The sequence below is a fragment of the Podarcis melisellensis genome, assembly GCF_964234715.1.
Source record: "Podarcis melisellensis genome assembly, chromosome: 2".
Taxonomy (NCBI): Eukaryota; Metazoa; Chordata; class Lepidosauria; order Squamata; family Lacertidae; genus Podarcis; species Podarcis melisellensis.
In genome coordinates, this window is record NC_138529.1 from 30764069 (window position 1) to 30781067 (window position 16999).

Here is a 16999-nt window from a genome sequence, read left to right on the forward strand (position 1 = left end):
AGGAGCTCTCTCTTCCTACCTGCGCTCATGACACCTTGAACTCCTGTCTTCTGAATGCACTGTTCCACATCACTGAGGTACTGAATGTTTCCATTTGCAAACACAGGGATGTTTACAGCCTTTCTATGACAGCAGACAGAAACGCAAAAGCAACAATCAAATAAATGCACAAGTAAAGCTAAAACAGAAAGCAAACTCAAGAGCATCTGGAAACAAAACACATTTTAATGCTGTTAAAGCAACATGCATAATACCCCTCCCCTCAGATGTATGTATCTCACCCCACAGCCAAAGGTTTAGGTTAGGAAAACTGCCTCCCCAACACCTTGCAAACTGTAGTTCCCTTACCTCACGGCCTGTATGTGCTCCCAGGAGGCCACGCCAGCAAGAGGCCCCTTCTGTTCTTTTGTGCGGCCGTGGACAGTCAGCAGCTGGAACAGAGTTGTATTTGTTTTTCAATGCAGGTAAGACGAACACATAGCTTTGGTACATTTGCTTTGCTGCAGCATATGAAATATGGCAGGATTCCTTGCTTCCGGTATATCACATGTTGGCTTGGGATTCTGATTTATGGGGAATCCTCCCATTTCAGCTAAATTATCTATGGTCACCAGGGCCGTGTCTTTATAAATCATGCATAGAGCTCATCTTGTAAGCCTTATCCCGGATTAATTTGAATCAATAATGAAACTTTGATATGGGACTACAGCTTCTTCTAAATATACAGTTAGAGCAAGAGCACTGTTGGGAATCTCTCCTGCTCCTTTCCATTTTGATCGTTCAGCAATCTTCTCTTTTCTAATATGTTACTGGCTCTTTTCACAGGAGAAAACAGTATGTCTCCAGATGGTTGAAAAACAACAACCAAAGTCAGGAAAGCTGGGCAGGATTCGACTAATGAGTACTGTCAGTGGAAGCCCATGCAAGGACTTCCCCTTGTGAAATGGGGCTTCTCCCCCTCCCCCAGAAATTGGCTTTGAGGAGGGGGCAAAATCCAGAGCAGCGGGGGCAGGAAGAAGGGGGTTCATTCTGTCTGGCAATCTGAAATAATTGCCTTGATAGAAAAACCAACATAATGTGACATTGGATTCCTCCCTGAATTTTTATTTCTAACTTTGTCAAAAAATACTTTGACTTATTTTAAAAAATGTATCACTGAGTTACTGTATATATATGTTTGAATGAAGAATATTAGAGCTCGCAACAAAACAGGAACAGCCAGCTTCTTACTTGACAACCAGCCTCCTCCAGCAACTGGGCATATTTCACAGTCTTGCCAATTTCTGGGAAAACACGGATTTTGCACGTGATGGGAACAGAGAGCTTCTCATTAGCCAACACAACTGGAAAACAGACAAAGATAACAGTTGTGAAATTGGTTGAAGTCAAAAGATCATGGGCCGTATCCAGTGGTTGTGAAAGGCGGCAAGCCCATGCAACCTCCCCACTGCAGACCATTTTACTAGCCAAAGAGATTATTCAGAGGGACAGCTTGTGCTGTGTGACACAGAACTGTATCTGAAGGGTAGGGTGGAAGGGCCTAAAATGGGGTGGATGAAATTTGCACACAGTGCAGTTCTGCTGGCACAAGATTGCTCCACCGCATTTAGGACACTTCCTTCTCTTGCACTGCAATACTGTGCAACACATCCCAACACTGTTCAGAAGCTTTGGGGAATATAGGGGCAGGCCAAGGGAAAGTCTGAGATGCAAGTTGTCTTCTCTGGCAGCTTCTGATGCAGCACCCCCTTCCACCCAGTGTACTGCTTATACTATATTATCAGCCAGGCATGGGCAGAAGGTAGATGGGACCTACTGGTAGATCTCTTGAGCGATTTGCAGTAGATTCTGATTTGCAAAAGGATTTGCAGCAAGGATTCTGACTCCCAATTGTTTGACAATACTAACCATCCACTTCCAAATAAGGCTAGTGAAATGACAAGTGCTTGGAGGGAGAACTAGAAGTAACTATATGGAGTAAAAAAACCCAAAATGGTATTTCCTCAAAGCCACGAAATACTGAACCCTACTATGCATATTTTCCACACAAGTGTGTTCATTCTGCTTAAAGCATCTATTCTTCCTACATATATCTATCCAGACCCTGAAATCTGAGATTCTCTATCAGCTGCCCCCACCAGCAGGTGGTTAGGGGCAAAAGGGCCTTTTCAGTAGTGACTCCCTGGCTATGGAACGCTATCCCTTGATAGGCCTGCCAGGCACTTCCTTCAATATCTTTACAGCACCAGGCAAATATCTTTTCATTTTCCCAAGTCTTTTAAATGAAGCTGTGGTCTTAATTTTGTTTAGCTATGTGATTTTTATTCTCTGCTCTCTCTGATTTTAATCTACTGTAGTTGTAATGCTTTTAAAAATTCTACATTTAATTGCTGATTTCTTTTTTTGTAAGCAGCCCAAAGAACTGTGTTATAGGGCAGCTTTTAAATTCCTTTTCATTCCCCCCCCTTCTCAACAGCTTTACTTTCCTTTTTTCACTTCTTTGATACATTAATGAACAATGCACCTCAACTGACCTCTAAAATTGCTGCCTCCTTTTTAAATTTAAAAATTAAAGAATGCACACTGTGTATGTATAGTTGTTATATTTACATCCTGTCTTTCCTCCACAAAACTCTTTTTTTTTTTAGTTTCACAACAATCTGCTAAAGTGGATTAAGAGCAACTTGCCAAAGACCATCTATTATGCATCATAACTGATTGGGATTCCCAGGTTCAAGCACAACAGTCAAATGACAATGCTACAGGTTAGACAAGATATTAGAACAAACTAGATTAAGTTGCGTTCCAGCCTGCCAAGCTCAGTTTTGGTTGCTTCAGAGCTTTTTCTGGTCGCCAACTCCTGAAACTGGATTAGGCTTCAGAGTCTGTTCCTGTGTGTGTGACAACCTCCCAAAAGCAATGTGCTGATAATCCCATTGATATACAGGTGACAGCTCCATTTACACCTACATGATTATTTTCAGAGCCACTGAACACGAGGTTGCAAATTCCACATTTTATACTCCAAATCATAAGCAGAGACCATGTTTGTGTGCTTCAACATAGCTGCAAATTTGTGAGCAGCTGGAAACTTGCAAAAAAATGAGACAGGCCGCAAATAGTATACAGTGAACCATCCTATCATGTGTCAAGGAACAAAATTAATGCCCTGCTTGGTGCATGACAAGTCCTGCAGGATCAGGTTTAAGGTGCTGGTTTTAACCTTCAAAGCCCTATACGGCCTAGGACCCTCGTACCTACGGGACCGCCTCTCCTGGTATGTCCCACAAAGGAACTTACGGTCTTCAAATAAAAACATCTTGAAGGTCCCAGGCCACAGAGAGGTTAGGCTGGCCTCAACTAGAGCCAGGGCTTTTTCGGCTGCGGCTCCGATCTGGTGGAACGTTCTGTCACAAGAGACTAGGGCCCTGCAGGACTTGACATCTTTCCACAGGGCCTGCAAGACCGAGCTGTTCCACCAGGCCTTTGGTCAGGGTGCAGCCTGACTGCCTCCTTTGGCAATCTTTACAGAACTTTAGTTTATGGTTGCCATCAATTTTGATTTTAATTAATTTTTATAATGTTTTTATAATGTTGTACTATTTTACTGTTGTTAGCCGCCCTGAGCCCGGCTTCGGCTGGGGAGGGCGGGATATAAATAACATTATTATTATTATTATTATTATTATTATTATTATTAGCTCCAAAGACAATCCCTTGCATTTTTTATTTATTCTGCTCTTCTCCTACTCCGTTCTCAAGAGCATCATGGACTTACTCATCTTCTGAAGAAGCTTCCATTCCTCCTGCAAGAATGCTCCATAGTGACCTACATACAAACACATACACAAAGAAAAACCACCCATAAAATCACAGCCTAGTAGAGACACATCGATAGGAAAGTTTTTGACATAAAACAGGTAAGTATAGATGAAAACTATAACTGCGGACCCACAGTAATGTTTCTGCTTAGGCAGGGAAAGGGAAACATAACGTTGTTTTTTCAAAATGTATTTAGAAAATAAACATAGCAACAAACTATTATCTCACTCTTTATGCCAGAACTGCAAGGATTTGAAATTTGCAGCACATAGTTCTAATGACATTCATATTCTGCTCACACCAACTAGAGTTCCTAGAAGCCTGGTCTGTCCTTTCATTACCTGACTACAGAATCTCCTTTCTTTGTTTCCTAAATAGTCTTTTAAATTAGAGAAATATAAGAAGCTTAAATTATAAGGCGCCAGCAGGTTGTTACATGAGACAGCACTTAAACTTTATGAGAGGTTTAAAATGCATATACCATTAAAGACTGATTCAGAGTCTGCTGCACAAATCAAGCCTGCAACCCTAAACACACTCACTGGATGGTAATTCATGTTCAACGTCTGAGTAAACATTTTTAGGACTGGACTGTAAAGTTTCACAAATTAATCCAGATTAGAATTGCTCAAGAGCATTTAGTAATGCCATGCTATGCACTTTTACTAAGATGCAAATCCTACTGTGTTTAATGGGGCTTCCGCCCATGTAAGTGTGAACAGCATTGCCATCCAAATTATTTAAGGTTTTGGTTTGCACATACCTCTTTTTGCAATCATTTGAGGACACCCCAAATTCAAGTCAATAGCATCACAGTAATCTTGAGCCAACAAGGCAGCCTGGACAAACACTTCTGGGTCATTGGCACAGAACTGTGAAACAGGCATACAAGCCAAAGAATAAGTGAGAGGCAACTTTAACACCCAACTATGACAATACATTTATAAAACAAAACAACAACAATTTATTTATACCCCACCCATTTGGCTGGGTTTCCCCAGCCACTCTGGGCAGCTTCCAACAGAATATTAAACAGAATAAAACTTCAAACATTAAAAACTTCCCTAAACAGGGCTGCCTTCAGATGTCTCCTAAAAGTCAGATAGTTGTTTATTTCCTTGACATCTGGTGGGAGGGTGTTCCACAGGGTGGGTGCCACCACCGAGAAGGCAGAATCCAGTGGTCCTTGGGAGGGCATCCTTGGGGACCACAGGAATTTGCAATTTCTTTGTCAATAGACAGAGATGAAGGTGCACCCACAGAGGCCTCCTAACTAAAACCCCTCCTCTGCTCTTGGTGCTCTGAGAGGGCAAAAAGGAGGCATTCTGGAATGGGGGATCAGGGGAGGCACCAGATCTGCTAGAATCAAAACCTGACACACCCCGAGAATAAGGAACACATGCCAGCCCTGAAGTTGGTGTGATAATCCACTGAGAACAAAGGGAAGGAATTATTTTCTTTTTAAGTCAAGGCGAAGGGGAGGGGAAGACACAGCTCCTGCTTTCTGCCATGAGCACAGCAGGGCTTGGATTGGGCAGTCCTTTTGTCTCAACTCTTGCATTCCATGACCCAGAAGGGGAGTTTGGCTTGCTAGACATGCATCTTTTGGCCTTAAGGTTATGGCAATTATTATTCTACAATAGCTGTTGTAACACTATCTATTTTAAAGCCATTTCTTCCAAAAGCCACCATTAAAGGACAGCATAAAAATATAAAGCAAAATTGTGTGATAGCTATTACCTGCACAATCAAAGGTCTATCTTCAGGGCACACATCACAATATAAGTTTTCTTTACGGTAATTGGCATCTCTGACAAAGACCTGAGCATGCAGCATAGGGGTATAACACAGCTGGGCTCCATGGCGGCGACTTAACAGTCTCCAAGCCAGTTCACTCTGATCCACCATGGGAGCAACCACAAAACGGGCACCTTTCAGTGTGTTTCTCCAGAACTCAAAGCCCTCAAGTTTGGGCATCTTCCTTTGACTGGAAGAAAACGGAAACAAAAGGTTCTCTAATAGATTCTAGTAAGTAAGCAACAGTTTATATGGCTTTTAGCTTTGTTCCATACACAGCTCTCTGCAGTAAGCATGCTAAAAAATGCACAAAACATTTGGGGAACCCTTCCTTCCCCCCCCCAAAAAACCCACACAAAAGAAAACAATGCAAGAAGAATAAATATTTGCAGAGCCCTGTAATGTGCAATTCAGATACTTGCAAGTCTCTTCTATGTTCTTCTAGGACTAGGTGATTGTTAGTGAAGAGCAAGAGCAAATAAGAGTTTTTACAGGATTACACAGTATCCCATATTTTGGAATATCTTGCATTTACTACTTGTCTTTTTATATTTTATGATCATCATTTGATGATTCTGTGAACATCAGTGTGAGCTGTCTGATACTACAGTATTTCAAAAAAAGGATTCATAACATCACAGCAACACTCATTTTGATATTTTTATCTGATCTATTGTAACAATTGCATTACTGTACATTAGCAAGCCAATGCTCAAAAGTGATGTTATATTAAGACTACTATACAAATAGCACCAATGCAACACTTTCATCTTCTTATCCTTAGATCATTCACGTGGGGAAAGTATTGCAAGAAAAAGGGGCTGTGGACCAAAGCTTCAAGGTAAGTGATAGTCATACCACTCCCTCTGTCCTATGAAGGCTGGGGATACCCAACTGCTGCCTCATATCAGTACAGTCCACAGCTGACAAATATGTTCATGCCAAAAGTTTGGCCAAACTGTGGCTTAGACAGGCCACAGAGGGTCAGCCCGGGACAGCCGCACAAAAAACACCCCACTCTGCCACTGATTCCCTCCTCCTCAGCCTACTATTTTGCTAAGTCCAAAACAGCAGCATTGGGGGGAAGCACAATGGTGGCAAAGGAGCCACCCCAGCTGCCCCTTTGCGGCTCACCTGTCTCTCCCCACCCCTGCTGTTCTGTCACCATGGTGCCAGCATTTAAGTTCCAACTAAACTGCAGTGAGGCACAGAGGGCTGGGATTTTAAGCAGGGGATTGCAAGTACTTTGATTTGCTTAGAGCAAGCAGATTGCTCGGTTTGCCTACTTTGTTGTGATTACGGCTTTATCAACTTGCTTAAACACTATACCGAAAGCACATTTTGGTGGAGGCAAGGCTATTGCCAGTGTGTCTTAGTCTCTCTCTCTCTTTTGTCAACTGTTCATTTTAATGCAAGTTGTTTTAAACTGCTTTTATTCATCATTTAAACGTGTCTTGTAAACCACTAAGGAGGTCTTACTACAAGCAAGCGGCAAAAAATACAAAGGAATAAATGAAAATGCAAAAAAAACCCAAAACCCTGCAGTGGAGGCTCTCCCATCCCAACCAGGTAGGTTTGCATGTTCTTAAGGTCAGATAAATAAAAGAAGGAAGAGCAGCTGTTCTACGGCGCTAGTAATATACCCCCCCCCCCCACACCCTTTGCAACAGAGCAACAGGGGCCGGTTCCGCGCTCCTTTCTAGGCTGGCATTACCCTGGGAGAAAAGGAGCTGCGCTAAAGAAGGCGAGGCACCTGCCCGGCGGAGGACCTTCCGGGGCCATAAGGCTTTTCCTGCCTCTCGGCTCTAAAGCGCGCCCAGCCCAGCGCTGCTCAAACAGGGCGGCCGCCCTCGAGGACTTAGGCCGGGAGCCGCGCCCTCCCGCCTACCCGCCTACCCGCCTGAGTACACGGCCCCCTCGCCCGAACCTTCCGCTCTCTCCCGCCCCGTACCTGGTTCCTACTGAGGCAGAGCCCCGGGCAGGGCGCTGAGACAGCCGGACGGCGTCTCCGCCATCCCACTCCGACCGGCACAGCGGCGGTGCAACTTCAAACCGGGCTCCTTCGGAAACGGAGGCGCGGGCGGAAAGGGGCCGCGCGGAAACCCGGCCCCTCCCGGCCTCCCCCTAGCGGTCAGGTTCGCCCATACTAGGAAGCGCCTTATGCGCATTTAAAGCTCTCACACGACAGCGGGGCGGGCAGCGAGGTTTCTTTGAGTTAGTAGAATACCCCGGGGCAAAAAACACCAGAGAATTTTTCAACACAAGAAGAGGTGTGGGGGGGGGGAAGTTATTGGGTTGTTGTTTTTATTTTGATTTATATATACACCTGATGTTAGCCTCCCTGAGCCCGGTCTTGGCCAGGGAGGGCGGGGTATAAATAAAATAAAATAATTTATACACACACACACCACCCTGAGATCTTCGGATATAGGGTGGTATATTAATTTTGTTAATAATGATAATAAAAAAGAAAGGGAAAGGACCCCTGGACGGTTAAATACTGTCAAAGGCTACTATGGGGTTGTGGCGCTCATCTCGCTTTCAGGCCAAGGGAGCCAGCATTTGTCCACAGACAGTTTTTCCAGGTCATGTGGCCAGCATGACTAAACCACTACTGGTGCATGGAAACACCATTTACCTTTCTGCCGCAGCGCTACCTATTTATCTACTTGCACTGGTATGCTTTTGAACTGCTAGGTTGGCATGAACTGACTGTTGCGGGGATTCAAACCACCAGCCTTCTGATTGACAAGCCCAAGAGGCTCAGTGGTTTAGACCACAGCACCACCTGCATCCCTGCAATAATGATAATAAGGCATGTAGTACTGTAGGAAAATTGTGGTTTTGTTCCCTTTGACATTGGTTGCAATAATAGTGGAATGCGGCTGCATGGGGTAGCTAGGGCAAGGGCCAAACTCTCCCCTCCCTTTCCTGGGTTGTGAGATTATGCCTTTGTATGCTGTCTATGAATTTAGGCATGTGCATATGTGTGTGTGTGAAATATTTATTTATACCCCACCTTTGAGTCAAGGGCAGAACTGAGAATTACTAGAGATAAAAGGACTGCCGCTGTTCAGCACCTCTCTCAAGCGCTCCCCTGCTCTCCCAAAAGGTGTAGTCACACTTACTCTATTACTAAGTGATGAGGTCATTGTATTGTGCATTTTCTTGTCCCTATCAGCAGCAGTCAGTAAGTGGGAAATGCATGATGTGGCAGCATTGTGCTATGGGTGAGAGATACTGGTACTATATGTAAGAAGGGACTGTTGGAGGACTCAACACAGGGATACCACTTCCTGTACTGGCCCTGTGTTTTAATTTTGCTCCTAGTGTAGGCCTTCCTGGTCATAAGTACACGATTTCATGTAGGTGAATCAGTTGTCATGTTTGTGTTCCAATTTATAACAGTTTGTAAGCAACTTTTACAGCTACTGGTTTTCATTGTGTCCTAATCTTGTTTACATTTTAACAATGAAAAATGTACTGTTAGTGGCTTTCTTGTATTTGTTTCCATATAATGAGGAGAGAAGAAACCATTTGTGGTTGTTTTCTGCAATGTGAAAGTCTGTGGACCAACTTGAACTGACCAAGCAGGAGCCCATGAGGACAGATGAGGCTCGGTGGAAGGAGAGGTGCTCCCCATTTATATGGAGGTTATGTTCCAAGGCACCACGCATATTAGTGAAATTGTGTATAATTGGAACCCATCGGAAAAGTCTTAAAACACTCCATTTCACTCTGCTCTGCCCTGCCCCCACCCCGTTCCACCTCCATCCTTTTAGTAACATTCTAGTGATGTCTTTCTGTTGTTTCTGGGTCACTTCCGGGCAATGCTTTTTTTCTAAAAGATGTTTAGGGGTACTCTCATTCCATCTGAGACTTGGAAAACACCATGACAGGAAATGAGGCCGCCATCAGGGGTAGCAACGGAACTGACAATTCACCGTGCTAGAGAAGAAACTATTTTTTAAAAACGTTTTTAGTTTCTTCTCCTGTTAAGATTCACAAAATGTTTAGGGGTATGCATCGCCCTGCATCCCCCAAGAAAAAAAGCTCTGCTTCCGGGTATACAGTCGCTCACATAGTGAACATGCGTAAACAGGGGGCTGCCTGTACTCAGTCAGTCAGGCTCCAGGGGTCAGCAAACTTTTTTAGCAGGGGGCTGGACTACTGTCCCTCAGACCTTGTGGTGGTCCGGACTGTATTTTTTTTTTGGGGGGGGGAGAACGAATTCCTATGCCCCACAAATAACCCAGAGATGCATTTTAAATAAAAGGATACGTTCTACTCATGTAAAAACACGTCCATGGGCCAGACTTAGAAGGCAATTGGTGCTGGATCTGGCCCCCAGGTCTTAGTTTGCCTACCCATGGGCTAGCCAGTAGGGCCAGGCAGTTACTGCAAGACCTTGGATAGTTCCGAGCAGACAAATTGTATCCACTGAGCCCTTATTTATTCCTCCTGGCTTTTACCCTTCTCAGACTCTACCCATTTCATGAGACCTAAGAACCTTAAAGAGCATAGCACACTGCCTCCCTGTTAGATCCTGCCTGGTGTGTTGCCTGTGGTGATAAGCAGGCACTGGGGAGCGTGAGATTCCTAGCGTAGAGAGAGCAGGAACCTCAGAGGAACCTGGCTTTTTTTGGAGGGAGGGGGAATCCTTGTTCAGGAGTATGTGATTCAAGGAGCTCCCAACTGACAGGATCAGGCTCCAGCTTGGTCTTGGGGCCTTCATGACTTGTGGTGCTGACTCTTCTTCTCTTCCTTCTCTGGGTCAGTGTCAACAGGTGGCAGCATTGCTCAATTTTGTATAAGCAAAATAAACGCACACACTTAAAACATGCAAGAGTGTATCAAATGCTAGCTGTTGGCACAGCTAGATATGATCAGATATGTTCATCACAGTAAACTAATGGGAGCTAAGATGCAATACAGACTCCGGTAAGTTTTTTATTTAAGCAGACTCCACTCAACATGGGACAACTTAAACATTTACATGGGACATGGTAAAGCTTTAGACATTCCTGAATTAATAGCTTTTGTTTTGAAATAAATAATGCAAGAACTTTTATCTTTCTTTCCCCCAAACATCTCAGTGCAAGTATGCATTCTGTATCCCAATGTTACAACTAGCAGCCTGAACATTTGCTTAAGAATTGCCGTAAGTAATGCTCTCTAATAATAATAATAATAAAAACACTAAACACTTCTGGTTTAATTACTGCAAATTGGCTCCTGTATATAATGACTAATGATCAGTGTGGATTCAAGGCTGTCTCAGCTATTAAGTAGGCTTAGGCTGCAATCTTATACAGCAACCTGGGAGCAAATCCTCATGAACTCAGTGCGGGATAAATTTGACATGTTGGAATCCACCGCTAAGGAATCTGGAGCGAGCTGTAAAATTACACTCTTTCCCCCAGTCCTTCCCATTGCACACATAACTAAACCTGTCCCTTTAAGCATGCTTTCTTCACTTTTACTTTGAATATTTTAAAAAATAAAAACAATGTTTTTATAGTGCTTGGGAGAACTTTTTGTTGTTCTGAAAAGAAGTATAGAAATGCTTAAACAACCAATTAGGACACTCCAAACCTAAGCCCTTGAAAACATGCCCTAGCCTTAATTCAGAAGTATATATTTCATTTCTGTCAATAGACATTTCTCTTCAGAAGAGAGGCATCTTAGACTATAATTTAGGATGACTGCACATATGTGTGGGGAGGGTGGGAGTGGTGGTGTCAAAATGGCAAGTACCACGCCTAATGTATGTTCATTCCTTTCTTTTGAAAGGTTTGAAGGTTAGAGCAGTGCTTACAAGGGTAGGAGCTCCCTCGCAAAATTTGGGATTGAGTGCAAATTAGTTCTCCAGCTGTTGTTGGACTCAAACTCTCATCATCCCTAGCTAGCAGGACCAGTGGTCAGGGATGGGGATTGTAGTCCAAAAACAGCTGGAGATCCAAGGTTGGGGAAACCCTGAATTAACATGAACAGTGCAAACAATGCTTGATGCTCAAACTGATTAGGCCACAGTTCTAGGCAAAGTTACCTGAGAGTAAGTCTCCATTGAACTTAATGGAGCTTACTTCAGCATATACATATAAAGGATTACAATGGTAACGTTATATGTAATGCCTAAAGATTTTGAGAGCAGCCTAAGAGAATCCCACATTTTCAGATTTCAGAGTAAAAACAATTCAGAACTAGCCTCGCTACTGGAAAGATTCCACTCTAGTTTTTAGGTTTATTACAGATCGCTTGCCTATGGCACACAGATTAGCTCCTGCAAGTAAGTTGGTTTAAACAGTCTTCGTACCTCCTCCACTTGAGGGATGCTGGCTTATTAAGGCTGCAATCTGAAAAACATTTTGAGAAGAAGCCCTGTTAAACTCAGTGGGACTTACTTCTGAATAGAAATGTATAGGATTGCACTGTAAACCTACTCAAATGTGTCCCCTGAATGAATTTTTCCTGTGAATACTAGCACTTTTAACAGCAGTTCTCAAAGCAGCTGGCATGGTGGTTAGCCCTGTTCCACTGATGGGGAAATGAAGGCAGTTAGGTTGATGAGCTTCTAAAACCACAAAAGAAGAAAGAACTAAGAGGAACATTTGAGACTACATGATTTCCAGTCATGTAGCATGGTTATTTGATTATACATGCATGAGGCATCAAAGCAAGAGGAAGCCACTGTCCAATGAACTTGGATAAGGTTTTTGCAGCCACCAAGCTATAGTACCTGAAGAAACTGGGGGTGTACGGTATCTCTCCCCACCCCGACCCCTGCTTCCAGAAAGTAATAGAAAATGCAAGTAAAAATTAATAAGCACAGAGTATAGAAATAAGAGTCAAGGAAAGCCATGGCAGAGTTTAAGTCACCTTTAATTCCAGGAGAGCCACAAAAGAAAGGGGGCTCCAGAGCTTTTTCACCAAAGGAATGTAAAAATGAAAATGAAAACACACACACACAAAACAGAACAGGTCTGATCTGAAAACGTATTCATTTTACATTTCAGATTTCCAAGGAATTTTTTCCTTAAAATTAAAAACTAAAACCAGCCACTAAGCTGCCTGTCCACAGAGGATCACCTAGCCAACCAGCTCCCAGCAGGTATGGAACTTGTGTGCAATCTCTATGCCCCAGCACTAATTAAAATAACCCAGCAGAGAACCTGGATTCTAAAGCAGTTTGGGGAGGCACAACAATCCTGCTGGATACTGATCGCTCCATGTGTCTCCTCTGTATCATTGTTGCAGCAAAGATGTTCCGATTCTTCTACAAGCATATCCAACACAGATGAGGCAAGAAAAGGCTTACTGCTTCCAGTTTTTGTTTTTCCAAAGGGGTTTTAGGCAAATATTCATAACTACTACAGACTTCTTTTTTTGGATGGATGAGACGGGGAGATGGTTCAGCAGTGGGAGGGTTAAATCAGGTTCTTGTGAACAAGAACTCATATGAAGTCTGAGCAACCCTTGAAGCAGCAAATGGGGCGGGGGGAATTAAGAAGCTAGATTGAAAGTATTTGGGGGAAATTACCACACTGGTGCAGAAAGCTGTATACATCTGATCCATGCATTTTCCAGATGAATGCAGGAATTATCTTAAAGTTGCCCCCAACCTCTGCTAAGGAAAAGACGCTATACATGCTCCAAGCTTGGATTCCCTTCCATCAGAGACTGAATATGGGACCAGCAACATAGCAGAAGCAGCTTCACCTCTCTGTAGAGAAAGGTGGTGCTTACCATAGGAATCTATATTCCATTCCAAATGACCACATTGTTCTAAAGGTCAATTTTGGTTTTACTTTTGTAAAAACGAGGCAACCAAACAGCCGCAGGGGGAAAAAATACTCCACAGTCAAATATTTTGTCCTTATCATTTAGCCAATGACAAATTAAAACAGCGAGCCTCTAATAAAGTAACAATAAAATAAATACCTAGAATATTTCAGATTAGAAATAATAGTTACAAAAAAGCCTCCCTGGAATTAACTTACTGATACTGCTACAGAACTGACTCCTTCACAGACAAATGTGCCTCCAAAATCAGTTGCAGCTTCCCTCCTTACTCCCTAGGCTTGGTCAGTTTCACTTATCCTTTGGAATACTTCTAGACAACAATACAATACAATACAAAGCACAAAATACACACACAGTCTGCTAATTCTTTTTTTGTGTGTGTGTACTGCAAATGGTGTAAAATGTCGCCCTCGATACAGGTCCTTGCAACAGTGCAAAAATAATGTCACTGCACTGGAGAGAGAGGGGAGGGGGGACTCTGGTCATTTGGACATCCTAGACTTGGCTGCGGAGCAGATGACATGATGGATTACAGGAAGAGTTCCTTGGGGTTGTCCTAAGGGTTAGCTTTGAATTCTCTCTAGCAATGACAGTAAAGTTTCTCAAGTATCTAGCCTTCTCGAACACTGTCCCGAGGTTCTGCCAACGAGCTATGGATGATCCCAGTAATTGACTCGACACCATCTCCTTCCAGGATCGTGCGATGGTCTCCTTCAACAATGTGGACAAACACTTTCCCATCACAGACCTGCACAGGGCACAAAGATATAAATGAGAACATCACACACACACACACACACACACACACACTTTCTTAGTTTCATACACCTTCTGCCTTTCCATTCAGGAGAATGAGAAGGAACTCCTCATGACCCTTTTCTTCTTTTCACTACTTTCCACATTTCCTTCATCTTCTTTAAATCAATCACAGCCAAAGACATGTCAAGCAAAGCCTAAGACCTTTTTCTTTTACGATAATCATTCCATAACCTAGCAGATCAAATATTCAGCTGCTGCTGCTTCGTAGGTCAGAAAAATACTTGCAGAAAGTAAAGATCAGGAGCTGCATCAAGCATTTGAGCTCTACATTATGAGCTGTTAAGCTTTGACTTTTGGAGCACTTCAGTTTTCAGTGAGGGGTAGAGATGTTTAGAAGATGGCTGCAAACCATCAAGCAGGCTAGTTTTGTTGGTTTCAATGGACTTAAAAGCATATGTGATGTGTGAACTAGATGATGGACTGCAACCTACCGTATTTTTTGCTCTATAGGACACACTTTTTCCCCTCCAAAAATTAAGGGGAAATGTGTGTGTGTCCTATAGAGCGAATGCAGGCTGCGCGGCTAAGCCCGAAGCCAGAACAGGGAGACGGAGAGCTACGCAGCGCCCCGTCTCGCTATTCTAACTTGGGGTTAGCTGCGCAAAGCCTCCGCTGGGCAGCAGGGTGCCTTTCCCCTGCTGCCCTGCGGAGGCTACAAAGGCTGCTCAGGGAGCAGCGGGAAGGCGGCACGCCACCTTTGTGCTGCTCCCTGACTTGGTCTTTGGGGCTGGCGGTGGGGGAAAGCAGCGCTTAGCCCCAAAGAGCAGGTCGAAAGGAACCCAAAGCCTCTGGAGCCCAGCGGGAACTCCTGCTGGCCTCCGGAGGCTTCGGGTGAATGCACCTCGAACGCACAGAACGCACCTTGTTTTAGAGGGGGAGAACAAGAATCCCCCCCCCCGTTCTCCCCTATGGTCGGGTGTGTCCTATAGAGCGAAAATTACGGTATGTTACTTTAAGGGCTGTGGTGGGTGAAAATCCACAGAAAACCTTCCAGTTTCTTCTGTTAATGTTACTAACCTCTGAGAGCTTGTAGTCTCCTCCAAGACCTTCGCCATACTCATTGTGGGTCTTTGCTTTCAGTAGCATCACGTTGCCATGATACTTGCTCTGAGGCACATACTTGTCTCCTGCCTTCAGTTTCTTGTAAAAGGAAGCAGCAGCAAAGGCAAGGGCCTCGTGGCTGAGGTCTCTGTGATTTTGAGTTATCAGATCAACAGACGCGCTTATACGAGCTTCCAGATCTGGTAGGGGTAGAAGAATCTCCAGCAACTGCAAACGGTACAAACAGGAAAGCTTTACTACAAGGTGCAGTTTCTAGAGTGAAACTGCTGTGAGCAAAATGTGCTCCCCCCACCCCAGCTGTGAACGGTGCCAAAGAGCATTACCTTATTGTATTCCATGCCAGTGAACTGCTGAACAAAGGCACACAATGCTTCGGTTTCTGCTTCAGCCTCGTTTCCTGGAGTTAGCTTGGCTCTGTAGCTCTGGCGGGAGAGGACGGAGCACCAGAAAATTCATGTTAAAATAATCTTAAGACACAGAATTGAATTTTAGCAAAGGCACAAGCTCAAACCCCTTTGTGCCAGGCTCAGAGAAGGCGGGTTAGATTTCCCCAGCCCTGCCTGCTTCCACCAGCCTCTGCTTGCTGAGCGACAACAATGTCACTCTATCAGTGTGGAGCTCCCTCTTTCTCCCACTAATATCCAGTGGGATCTCAGTTTGGTCTCCAGCTTCCATTACAGAAATTGATTCAACAGGAAATGGCAGGCAATTCACATATGTGCACATGCAATAAAATACATGGTTGCGTGCTATTCCTACATGGATGTGTAATCTTTCCCAAGTGGCTCTTGTAGCTGGATTGGTCTCTTACCTGAGTATGTGCTGCTACATAGGAGTGAGAACCATCAAGCAGAAACAGGCTGTTGGGTAAATGGGAGGGATTCTGCTGAGCTTCAAGCTGACGACACATTTCAAAAGCAACACAGGCACCAAAGGAATATCCAGAAATCCGATAGGGGCCTTCCGGCTGCACTTTTTTAATGCAGTCAATGTAATAGGATGCCAGGCTCTGTATACTGTCCACAGGAGCAGCTAGTAGTGAGAAGAGGTGAAATGAGGAAAAGAATCAGGCTGTGGATGATCATGGCCACAATCTTTAGAACGTTGCTCTAAAGAGCCAAAATTCCAAACTGTGGAAGTGAAATAAATTAGACAAGTTTCTACCGTTTCAAAATTGTTACCTTTTTTAGAATATGGATAATTTTTGTCACGAACAGCAGAGATGTTCAGTCTGGACTTGTTTATTTCTGAGCCTCTGGCAGCAAATGCTTACTTTTTGTAACATTTTTTTCTATTAAGAGCCTTATAATATATATACTTGTGCTTGTATGTGCATGTATGTTTTCAAGTGAAAGTTAACCTCAAGGTTTAGGGGGGGAAACCTACTCTATATAGTTGTAGAAATCTTAATTCTGTAAATTACTACATGCTAAATGCAATGAAGACATCTGGATTCTGCCTACATGATCGAGGAACAGACTCATAATCAACCATCATGGCTAATTTCAGCCTCCACTCTTTCTGGAACCCTTTCTATGTTTTAAAGAAGACTTCATCAACCTGGCGCCTTCCAGATATTTTGGACTACAAATCCCATCATCCCTAACCATTTGTCCTGCTGGCTGGCTCTGATGGGAGTTGTGGTTAAAACCATCTGGAGGACACCAAGCTGGGGAAGGACTGTTTTAAAATATAC

At 43.7% G+C, this 16999-nt stretch overlaps 2 protein-coding genes across 2 annotated transcripts in view; both read right to left on the bottom strand.

Annotated features, from left to right (window-relative positions):
- Positions 1 to 7699, bottom strand: part of DUS1L (dihydrouridine synthase 1 like) — a 14221-nt gene extending 6522 nt beyond the window's left edge. The window contains exons 1-7 of the mRNA XM_081896668.1: positions 7571 to 7699; positions 5563 to 5809; positions 4586 to 4694; positions 3779 to 3829; positions 1231 to 1343; positions 349 to 431; positions 7 to 123 (exon numbers count right to left, since the gene is read on the bottom strand). Coding sequence (XP_081752794.1) covers positions 7 to 123; positions 349 to 431; positions 1231 to 1343; positions 3779 to 3829; positions 4586 to 4694; positions 5563 to 5799 — 710 coding nt within the window. The 5' untranslated portion in view covers positions 5800 to 5809; positions 7571 to 7699. The remainder of the gene's footprint in view (positions 1 to 6; positions 124 to 348; positions 432 to 1230; positions 1344 to 3778; positions 3830 to 4585; positions 4695 to 5562; positions 5810 to 7570) is intronic.
- Positions 7700 to 12483: 4784 nt separating this feature from the next.
- FASN (fatty acid synthase) overlaps positions 12484 to 16999 on the bottom strand; it is a 61973-nt gene continuing 57457 nt past the window's right edge. Inside the window, exons 40-43 of the mRNA XM_081899489.1 lie at positions 16115 to 16335; positions 15627 to 15725; positions 15259 to 15510; positions 12484 to 14170 (exon numbers count right to left, since the gene is read on the bottom strand). Coding sequence (XP_081755615.1) covers positions 14033 to 14170; positions 15259 to 15510; positions 15627 to 15725; positions 16115 to 16335 — 710 coding nt within the window. The 3' untranslated portion in view covers positions 12484 to 14032. The remainder of the gene's footprint in view (positions 14171 to 15258; positions 15511 to 15626; positions 15726 to 16114; positions 16336 to 16999) is intronic.